This window comes from Aptenodytes forsteri, unplaced genomic scaffold (genome assembly GCF_000699145.1).
Source record: "Aptenodytes forsteri isolate BGI_AS27 unplaced genomic scaffold, ASM69914v1 Scaffold290, whole genome shotgun sequence".
In the NCBI taxonomy this organism is placed as follows: domain Eukaryota; kingdom Metazoa; phylum Chordata; class Aves; order Sphenisciformes; family Spheniscidae; genus Aptenodytes; species Aptenodytes forsteri.
This window is the reverse complement of record NW_008795244.1, coordinates 688788-700150: the sequence shown is the minus strand read 5'-3', so window position 1 is coordinate 700150 and position 11363 is coordinate 688788. Positions and strand designations below refer to the sequence as shown.

Genomic DNA, 11363 nt, shown 5'->3' with positions numbered 1-11363 from the left:
CTGGGGTTGTTTAGCCTGGAGAAAAGGAGGCTGAGGGGAGACCTCATCGCTCTCTACAACTCCCTGAAAGAGGTTGTAGCGAGGTGGGTGTTGGTCTCTTCTCCCACGTAACAAGTGTTGGGATGAGAGGAAACAGCCTCAATTTGTGCCGGGGGAGGTTTAGATTGGACATGAGGAAAATTTCTTCACTTCCAACCTAAATGATTCTATGATTCTACCATCTGCCATCCCAAGAGGAGCCGCTGGCGAGGCACCTACCTGCCGCAAACCTCTTCTTGATGAGGGAGAAGCGGTAACCGGCACCAACGAGCTCAATGTCGCAGCTGGACAGCGTGCTCCCCTCGCTGGTGAACTGCACGGCCAGGGGAGCCGGGGTGCTCGGCCCCTCCGAGAGCTGGAATCGGGCCAGTAGAGACCCCACACCTGCAATTTAAAAGTCCCGCACGAGACCCTTACAAGCCCGGAGAGGCACACCGCGCATCCCAGGGCCAGATTTGCCAGCAAAGGCAATGACTTCCCCCCCCTCCCACAGTGGTACCTGAGCCAGCAGCATCCCCTGGGGAACCCCCTCATCCTCCCAGCAGATTTTTACTTTTCAGACACCCCAGCGATATGAAGCAGCTGAGCTGTGTGGGTGACACATGGAGAAGTGACCTGTGGGAGGCTGTGGTCTCCCCGACGGGGATGCAACGTGGGGCCTCAGCCTTCAAATGCAGGAGAGGGTCAACGGAGCAAAGGACTTGGCAAACAACCACATCCAAACCCAGTGCGTTAATACCCTTCCATGGTGCCAAAGCGGTTGGCAAAACAGTACCAGTGGCACGTATCCCTGCTTTTCAAAGCTCTTTGCTCCTAGCTTTAAATAGCATCCTCCCTCGACAAGCGCCAGCAGGAATCTGTGTGTCTGGACTTGTGTGCAGACATGATAAACGGGTCAGTGTCTGATTTAAGTATTCAGAGTTAATAACATGCACATTTGCAGGATTACCTCCATTTTCCGACTTCTGAGAGATATCAGGGATCTTCCACAATATCCTTTGCTGTTCAGCATTCCTAAAAACACATGAAGAAAAGCATTTCTGTAGGAAACAAGAAATTACAAAGGAGTCATTTGAATTTTGCTAAAGGCCGTGTGGGCTGGGGGAGCAGCTCTGGTGCCGCTCTCCAGAGCTGCAGTTCTGGGAGCTTGGCTTTGGGTTTGACCCGAGCAGGAAAATGCCACTCTTGCATTGCAGGTGAGCGATGGGTGAGAGGCAGCGGGGCCGGGCTGTGCTCTGCTTCCCCACTGCAAACGTGCACGTCCGTGCCTACGTCAGCGACGGCTGTGCATCCCTCTGAGCCCCAGATAAAAGTAGCCAAAACACAAAATAAGGGTTGTTATTCTGCTGCCTGCACACATGCGTTCAGCTCTGACCACTTGCTTGTGGGAATGGCAAGAAAGAAAATCAGAGTGGGGTTGCATGCTTCCTCCTGCAAGAGTAGGACAGGTTTGGGTCCCCAGCGTGCCCCCAGCTCCCGCCCGCAGACACCTCCCGAGGGTGATCCTGCCTCTGCAGTCAGCAGGCAGGACAGCTGTTTTAGGCGGGGACATGGCAGAGATAGCAAACGAGCTCTTTGTTGGGTGAGCAATTCCTACCAGACAGCAGGAGGAAGCACAGCTTGAAGTTTGGTTACTCCTCCGTCGACAGGGACAAGGAACTGGACGTTGTTTAGAGCTACTGGTGTGGTCATTGCCTCTGTATTGTATTTGTAGTCAATGCGAAGGTCAGTGCTTGCAGGGTCACACCGCCAGCTCACTGCAAGGTTTAATGGAGTAGACTGAATACCCTGGGCAGATACCTTCCAAAATGACAGAAAAAACATTTAGTTTCCATAGGGGTGAAGGGAGAAATCCCATTTTACAGACGCGGTAATTGCATTTGGTTTCAGAAGAGACAATACCTTGTATTCTCATAGAAAGTTTGTACTGGGCTCAAAATCAGGCAATCTAGTGACATACAGAAGGGACTAGTGGGATAGCATGCCCCCACCTCACGTTATCTCCACTCTGCACTAGGGAAATACCATCTTTTAAATCTATAAGTTAAGCACACATTTTTGGCACAGTTTTATCTTACAAAAAAACCCCTACCTGGTATTTGAGCATATCCACATTGTAATAGGTGGCTTGCGGTTTCTGTTCCGATACCTTCTTTAGGTGAGTCATCAGATTTGGCATGTTGACCCAGAACTCCTTCGTGTTGGCGTCACTCTGTGTGTTGTCACTGCACAGAGGGAGAATTAACCCTTTGCATAAGCCACCTTGGCAGAAGAAAGCTTTTCTACAAAGCATGCAGGACAGCAGCGCCGGCCACCAGCTGGGACCACATTTAACCCTACATTTAGAGAAATATTGCCTCCCTCCCGCACATCTCTGGCTTGCCCTCAGATACTTCTGGGGAAGCACAGCAGATGCAACCTGTAGGTCATCTCATTTTGCAAACAGGAGGTCTAAACAGCAGAGTGAGGCACAAAACAAGCAAACCCCATCAAAGCACTTGCTCCTCTCTGCTGATGCTCTTCTGCCTGGCAAAGGGCCTGCTCTCAGAGGGAGTATTCCCGCAAACATTTAAGGGCTTGAGAGTTTCCTTCCCAAAATCAGGGCAGGCTTCCAAGGAAGATACTTCGGGCCATGTGTTTTTGCAAAGCACCCTACTTTTGTGGAAACCCGCCTTCCTTTGGGATGCTGGTGAGGCGGGGGCTTACCAGCAGAGGAGCTGGGGGTTTGGCAGGACATGCTCCAGCCTGTTGTAGTTCAGCACACGGAAGGTGAGCACAGCCGGAGCAGGGTTGTTGGCAAAATGTCGGGTGATGCCCGCTGGAAACGACAGCACCATCTCCCCCGTGATCTTCACGATACACCTGCAGCGCCGAACACGGAGACCGAGGGGGGAGGAAACGGGGGGCTCAAAACGCAGCAGGAAGGGAGGATTCGCACCAGGGATGGTGCAGTGACAGCCCTCCGCTTCCCACCCTCCGCGCCGGGGGAACGAGCCTCTTGTGGTCCTAAACCAGAGCAGGCTGAAGCAAAGGCTGGCAGTCTGCTAGGGATGGGGACCGATGCTTGTGGGGACGCTCCAGGAGCATCCTGACCCTGGACCCCCACCTGGTGCAGTACACTGACCCCAGCACGCACGTGCCAAGCCCAGAGCACCTCCTTTCCTCCCTCCCCACACCTTGAGATGCTCACCAAAGCCTCAACAGCACCCCAAGCCTGTCCTGACCCCAGGACCCCCTGTATCAACACCCAGACCCCGTCAGTCAGCACCTACTTGTTCGGGTCGGCCCCTTTGAAGTACGCATTGACGGTTTCCGTGAAGGCGGCAGCGACGGGAAGGGTGTCCTGGGCCCCCATGGTGAGGGGGCTGGGTCCCCGCGATGAGCCTGCAACAGAGCAAAAACCTCCACTTCTTACATGCAAATGGCACTGGTCCCCCCCAGGGCCAGGGCGAGGAGGTGCTCACCAAGAGCCCCAGCCTAGCTTTATGGGCAAATATTAAGAAAAAGTCCTCCCGGCTTTGGATGAGGCTTTAAAAACATTTTAAAATTATCTTTTCCCTCCTCAAAAGCAAGCAAAGAAAATAACAGAGGAGCCCCGGCCATGAGCAGCATGTGGGGCAGCGGCACCCCCGTGGCACAGCTCCGGAGAGGCTGCCACACGGCAGGCTTTGCATGACAGTTTTTGCAGTAGGCTTCTGGGCCCTGGCAAGAGGGGCTGGGGAGATTCGTTGTCCCCTGGCTGGAGAGCTCAGGCTGCCCGTGGGAAAGTGGATGTCGGCATGACGCTGCCTAAACTCCTGCCTGTGGGAACTCCAACCTGCGGGGACCCCTGCAATCTGCGGCATGCTCCCCTCTCCTGCCCGGTGTGCCTGGCAAACCCCCCGCACGGCTGCTCACCCCACAAAGCCCACGGGACGCTACGGCAAATCTGCAAATCATCAGAAATCTGGAACTACAGAGGAGAACATGGGACTCTGGGTGCAAAAGCTAAAGCAATCAATCCACGGTTTATTTAGATGATTAAAAGAGGAAAAGTTTGCTTTGGTCGTGCTGTGCGTCCATGGACACTAGCCAGGCTCTAAAATAATCCAGCCCTGCAAGGTTTCCCTTTGCTGGCCTGTCTCCAAAAAACATTTGAGGATGAAAGCATCACTGCAAGCGTACACCAGAAGCTGCAGGCGTGCTCGAAACCCTGTGTGAAGGGCAATGTCCCACTCCCTGTGCCTGCCACCAAGAGGAGAGCGAGTGGGAGCTGTTGGCACGGCAAAGCTCTCGCCTCTCCCCTGGGGAAAGTGCCGAAAGATCAGCCTGGGGTTAGTGTCTGGTTGCCCACCCAATGTACAAGGCGCTGATCCCCCGGGCACCTGAAAAAGTCCTCAAGAGGTCACTACCCCTGCCCTGGCACAGCCAGTTCAGCCTTATATATTTTTCTGCACCGTTTTGGAACCTCTTTTTTATATCATAGTCTGTACATCAGGTTAAGCACAAGGATTATTTTGCCCCAAACCAGCTAAAAAGGAATGGCAAAGGTCTCCGGAGGGGCAGCTTACCTGGGGTCCCCGACACCCCCTTACTCTGTTACCTTCATTTACAGGGTCTGAATCAGGCAGGTGAAACGGGCTATTAATCAGCCCAGGGTTTTGTTTAGAGCATGCAAGTGTGTGCCAGCTTCAGCCGAAGCCGTACAAGATTAAATGCCAGCCTGGGGAAGGGCAGCACCTCCGCAGGCAGTGGGGCGAGGGAAAAGCAAAGTGATTGATTGAAATGCAGTGTGTTTCTGGTGAGCTCCTGCTTTTCTGCTTGGACTATCTTCAAAAATAATACCCTCCCTTCTTTATCTGCTGCTTCACACTGCTGCCCCATTGCCTGTTGCTTTTTGCCTCGTGTCTAAGCATCGTGGGTTTTGTGTGATGTACAGTAAGGTCCTGGCTTGCTGCTGCAAATTTTGTGCGAGTAAATAATAGGGTTTGGGTACAGGAAATCAGGATTCGTAACATCTCCTGGGGAAAGCACTTCCGTCACTTAAATTACACTTTGAGTTTTGATATATTAATTGTGAAAAAATGTGGCATTCACAGATGAAGATTCCTCGCGCCTTACAAATGCATCCGTGCAGGCAGTGTGTTAATGTATCAAACCAAAGTTGCTCTCTCCTAGAGGCACAGATGAGCCTCTCTGGTGCTGGGATTTTCCCTTCAAAAGTCTAATGTAGCCTAAAAGGCTGTAAAAAATTAATGTAGTCACGCGTCTCCCTCTTGGTCATACATCTTAAGAGACTCAGGGGAGTAAGTGATTTCAGTCACAGCCCGGAATAATGGGCAGGCTGAGCATCTCACCCGCACATGACAGACCCATCGCCACACACACGTTAATTATCCTAATGACTCCAAGGAGGCAGCGTGTGGCACCCCAAGCCTTCTGCTTTTGAGGACACAGCCCCGAGCTATGCATCAGGGACCCGACAAACATCCCTTTAAGGAGCAGACACTTCATGTCAGTGCCAGCCAGGCATGAAAGCACGGGCAGCTCCGCAAAACCACCGAACACGCAGAGTACCTCAGCCACGCTGCAATACCTGGCTATCTGGCAGAGGGGACGTGCAGCACCATGGGGCAGCACCGTGGACTGGTAGGGTAACATATTTTTTATAAATTCTCTCCACAGATACCACTGCTGCGTTATCAGCGAGCTTAGAGATCACATCCTCGCTCCCCACACCCAAAGCAACGACCCCCCAGCGCATCGAATCCAGCCGAACGTGGTGGAATATTCTCATCATATCTACCCAGAAATACAGATGGGATTCAAAAACGTCAATGCAGATTGGCTATAGAGTGGTGAAAACTGGAGGTATCACCCAGCAGAGGAACACCAGGCTTATCTCGGCCGGGAAGGTGAGAGGAAGGTCTTTAGCTGTCCAGCAGCAGCAAAGCCCATGATCCTTGGCAATATAATCATTATTCTTTGGGAGAGAAGAAAAACCACCTCCCAAACATACACGCTCCAGCTGCAGCTGGGTTTAGCCTAGACCCTGCACTGGAGCATCGAACGAGGGGTAGGCGTCTCTCATACCAACGTGCCTTTTCCCTGATTTTCAGTCTGTCATTTCTTCCACCGTTTCTCTGTACGTATATGAGATTTCTTCATTCTCCAGAATGAAAAATCGTATGTGCGAGAATAAACTGGCTCGTCTCGCGTATCTCTATTACCAGGCTCAGCTGGCCTTTGAAAATCTGAGTTCAACTGAACAGCAACAGCAACAAAACATCCTCAATATTTCTAATCTGACTTTGAATAAAAATCATGTAGCTGTAATTGGCATTCAGGGTTCTCGGTTCTCTCCACTCTTCCCTCCCGAACCTATATATTCTTCTCTTAATGGCTTCAGAGACTAAACAATTTTTTTAATAAAAACTTTAATGTAAAAAGAAAAGTATAATCTATTTTAAGCCCTAGAATTCTTTTCCAGAAACTTGAGAGACAAGTGGCACGCCTCCACCAAAAATCTGGCTTTTCAGTGACTGCTTCAGAAGTCATTTTTAGAAACTTTTCTTCTTGGCAAAATGACCTGATAATACTGGAGAAAAAAAAAAATCCACTTTATGGAGCTTTGGATCCAGCCATAAGCAGCACACCAGGTTCATTTGCCTTACTTTTCCCTACACAAAGGTGGAAAATACAGGTGTGAAGGAATGACAGCTGAGTACTAGTGATCTTGGTACACAGCTCTGCCCGTGTATCCAGGAGAGCATCACCAAAGCTGCACCATGTCTTTTCACACACGAACAAACTACCCCACATTCTGCAAATACATGGATCTTCACAAAAAAAACCCAAACTCAGAAACAAAAGATCATTTCTCTTCTGGCATTTCATGCCCTGAGTTACAGATACCAAACTCAGCAGATCTCCTTTCACCTCCCTGGAGATAAAAAAAAAAGCTAAACTTCAATGCTTAAGTTGGACTTAAAGATTTAGGGGTAGATCAGGAAATACAGTGTGTGGAAGCGAGACAGCTCCCTCCCAGGATGTGAGATGAGCCTGGAGCCAGTGCCACGCTCCTGCAGCCCTCCTGCTGTGCCGGCCAGGAGGCATGCCCTGGACAAACCCACCCGCCCTGCTCTAGACCATTCACACTGCCAGAACAAAGTACAAGAATTCAAATATACCATTCAAAAACATTAATATGCAAAACCGCAAGAAAACCCCCAAACACTAGACGTGCTCGCAGTGCTGGTGCTAGACTGAGCGAGGGGGAGGAGGAAACACGGAGCAGGGGAGTCAGTAGGGATGCGCAGTGCCAGGGGACACGTATTGAGGAATAACACTTGAAGGTGGCTGCTTTGCCCCAGCAATCAACCGGCACAGCCCTCGCCAGCCCCTGCCCTGCCATGCTCAGCTCTTCCAGAAGCTCTGGGCAGGCAGTTGGCACCTGGGAAAGGAAACCCAGGAAGGGTTTTTTGCTGGAAACAGCAAAACTGCAATGAGGATCGGGAAGAAGCAGTTCCTCCCTGGCCCCCTCCCAGGTCTAAGCCAGGAGCTGCCGTTGGAGTGGGCACCTTGGGGCCCAGCAGCTGTGGCCGATTAAAAGGCAAGAAAGCAGGAAAGAAGAAACCAACCCCCCTGGTCACCACCACCTCCCTCCCTGCCTTCTGCTGCTGCTACGGCATCACGCTCACCAAGACAGGGTTTGCTCCATAAACACCAACACTCTGTGCTCAGCAGCTAGGCAGCGCAATCCCGGGCCACTCGGCTATGTGCTGGAGGGGACACAGATCGCATGCTTCACAGAAAGCGAGACCCATGGGAACAGTGTTCCAGCATGCCCCATGCCAGCAGCGTCCCCCAGCTAGCCTCAACCCAGCTCTGCCTGCAAGCACCACAACAGCTTCAAAGCGCTTCCTTTGGGTTTTAAAACACCTATTCCTGCTGCTAGCAAACCTCCCTGCTTTTCTTTTATTTTAAAGAAAAATGTTGGCATGGTGTCTGTGAGATGAGGCTTCCTCCAAAGCCTCAGAGCTCTTGGGGTGGGGCTGGTTGCCCAGGCACCCGTGCCTCTGCCCTCTCCAAGATGTGATGCTGCTCAGAGAAGCTCCCATCTGCCCCAAAACAAGCTCTTCTCCCCCTGCATCCTCCCCAGCGTGCCTTCTCATCAACGAGGGACCCCAAAACCCACAACGTCTCCGACCAGCCACCTGGCAGCACAACCTGGTGGCATTTCAGCTATGCTTGCTGGCAGTGCCGGCACGCTCCCAACCCCTTACCATGGAAAAATCTGATGGAAGGTGGGGAGGGGGCCCCGGCTTGGCGGAGAACCCATCGCCCTTTGGTTTTTAATTAACCACACTGTGCCACAGCCCGCTCAGGGTAACGAGCAGCTTGCGAGGGAGAGTAGAAAGAAGCCCTGGTTGACAGAGTCAAGTTCTTCGGCAATGCAAGCGGTTTCGCTCTCTGGTTTTCACTGCAGTCTCGGTATGAGAATATTCTTTTGGGTTTTGGCTTGTTTGGATTTTTTTTTAATAAATAAACAGGGAAACAGATCATTGGTACAAATGGCACAAATCAAATCAAAATTAGTCCGGTCAAACTTGTGATGTCATCTAAGTAGCCATAGCATTTTGCACGGAAAGCCAGACTGGAGCCTTTGAAGGAAACCCTGGGAGTCAGAGAGCAAGAGCAAGGAGAGCAAGTCGTTACCGGGTATGCTATGCACTACTTACCTTCGAAAGTCAAATAAAACTTTCCTCTGTCAAACCAAACGAGGGAAGGCTGTTCATTCTCTGTATGGCCAGGAGTTGAAGCGGGATGGGAAAGGTTAAGGAGAGGGAGAGAGAAGGACACAGTGTGAGTCACAGAGCAGGTCATTTATCTCGCTACGGGGAGGGGACGAGGCGCTGCAAGCCGTTCACGTGCAAGGAAAGGGGGGACTTTTAAACTCTGGTTTTGGCTTAGGAAACAGAAAGCAGAAAGCAAAGCTATGGAAGCCCAGATGGAAGAGTATTTTTGCCCGCTTGGTAAGGATTTTTGGGGGGTTTTCTCTTTTTTTGTCTAGAGTAGAAGAGGCTTCTTGTCTCATGCACTCCGTCAGCATATTCTAACTGCACTGATTTTGACAAACGCCTTATCCTCTTCACCTCCAGCGATGTCTCTGCCGTGCTACAACAGCAACAGCGAGTGTTTCCCCAATGGGATGCTGCAACTGCATGCCACACTGGTATGCAAAATAAGTGACAGTGAAACGTAGGTATTTTCTGTTGCATTTCAGGACATAAAACTTGCAGATAAACAGACACACGCACACAGAGCAGGAGATGCCTAGCCGGAATTTTTCCTTTCCTGTTACAACCACCAGCTCCCTGCACTCACACCACCTCAAAAGCCACGTTAGACACCACGTACTGTTGAAATAACTAGGGGTAAGGGGAAAACACCGGCTTTTTCGCTGTTAAATGAACGCTTTTGAATTCAGGAGGTGATAGCCTTTCACCTCACAGTCCTTTTTGTCACTGAGAAACTGTCATGCAAGGTGCTGCGAGCGGTGGGTGCCAGGGCTCAGGCACTTGGGGTGCCCGCAGCCGCCCGCTCTGAAGCCAGATGTCTCAAAAACGCCCTGCTAGTACACTACCTGCAGGCGTTTCACAGTGCCTTTCAAACGTGGGCAGTTTGTCAATAAAAGCATCAGCTTCTGATAACATAAGCAGAAGAAACGCAAAGGAAAGAAAAAAAAATGAAAAATCCCAAATGAAATTAAGCAGCGCACTGTATCAACAAAAAGAGACAGAGAAGGATTTTAACAAGAAAAATAATGGAAGGGTCGCTGACACAGAAATAACAGCTTCTTTCTTTGCAGTAAATTATTCAGACTGCACATGCAACCACAATGAAAGCAAACCAGAACAGCACGGAGGACAAATAAATGAAATAACTCTTCCACATGCTCTTGGACAAACTCCGTTGGACTTTGCCACAAGAAACGAGACTGAGAGCGTGGTGGAGATGGACCCAGCGGCAAGCCGAGGGCTGTGGGCAGCCCCAGCCAGGTCGGGGTGTCCCAATCCCGTGCCAGTCCCAAGGGGCCCCCAGCAGTCCCCGAGCCGCTGTCGTGCACACAGACCTGCCCGTCGTCCCTGCCCACGCAGCCCTGCTCCCCAGCGCCTCCTCTGCCCTGCACACCTTTCACCTTATCTTTTCCTCTTTCTGCATAACAAACCCAGAAATTAGACGTGCTCTCTCCTCCGCCATGGGTTTGCAGCAAGGTGAGCGCTGCATGGATGCTCGTCCAGCGCCAGTGCCCACCCTCGCCCCAGCCGCCTTGGTGGGGACAACGGGGAGATTCTTGGGCTTTCCTGGAGCGGCTCCCAAACCCTGTCTGCCCCTGCCTGCCCCCTGTCCAGCTTTTCCCAGTCCAAATCCTGGCAATGCGGCACCCACCACTTGGTTTGCATGGAGCTGGAAGTGCAAAACCTGCAATATGGGGTTGCTCCTCCTGGCTGCCCCGTTCAGTGTCCCCTTGCTGAGGGGTGACCCGAGAGCCCTGATTTCAGCTCTCTTTCAAGGAAGGCCCCCACAGAGGGGGTGGGAGCCACTGGGGCCAGTGGGCACAGCTTCTTGCCCCCCTGCAGCCGCGTCAGCCTCCACTGCTCAGGGTGGGTACGTCATTAAAAACATCAAGCAGCAATTTTTGTTCACAAAAATATATGTGTTAGAAAAAAAATAAATTTTAAAATGAGAGCCTAAGGGACCCATCGCCTGCTCAGCCTACAGGACCAGCACGCAGCCCCCATTTCACAGCCACTTCTCCCAGCCTCCTGAATCCCCCATGACTGTCCCTGTCCTCAGCCTGGCTGCTCCCCTCCACCAAAATCATGTTTACCGCCGTGGCCCCAGGCGCCCGATGGCCATAGTGCCCGCAGGCACCGTCTGAGGCCACCACCAGCCCCACCAATGGTGGCTCGCTGCCAAAGCTGCAGGACAGCGGGCACAGACAGGACCGACAGCCAACACACCAGGGATGCTCGGGGCTGACTGGCCCCTTGCTTGAGATGCATTTTTTTTCCCAGCAGCATGCTATGACGGTGACCAACAGCCGGCGAACGGGTACAAAGCTTCTACGACACCTTGAGAGTGAAGCAAACAACAGGATGGAGACGTAGGTCGGAGACTCCAGCAAACCTATGGGGAGGGCTTGGGCGGGCACGTGCAGCCACTGGCACCACAGGGACGGCACCCACCGTACGGCTCAGGCCATCCCATCGTCTTCCAGCCATCAAAGATGGTGTTGGGGTAGCAATGCTGCCGTCCCCATGGGCTTGTAAGGTGGCAGC

General features: G+C 51.9%; 1 protein-coding gene across 1 annotated transcript in view; it reads right to left on the bottom strand.

Moving 5' to 3' along the window:
* The window catches only part of SGIP1 (SH3 domain GRB2 like endophilin interacting protein 1), a 41500-nt gene that overhangs the window by 2453 nt on the left and 27684 nt on the right, over positions 1–11363 (bottom strand). The window contains exons 19-25 of the mRNA XM_019471909.1: positions 8760–8819; positions 3312–3423; positions 2746–2901; positions 2132–2264; positions 1637–1839; positions 989–1053; positions 259–423 (exon numbers count right to left, since the gene is read on the bottom strand). Of these exons, the coding sequence (XP_019327454.1) occupies positions 259–423; positions 989–1053; positions 1637–1839; positions 2132–2264; positions 2746–2901; positions 3312–3423; positions 8760–8819 (894 nt within the window). The remainder of the gene's footprint in view (positions 1–258; positions 424–988; positions 1054–1636; positions 1840–2131; positions 2265–2745; positions 2902–3311; positions 3424–8759; positions 8820–11363) is intronic.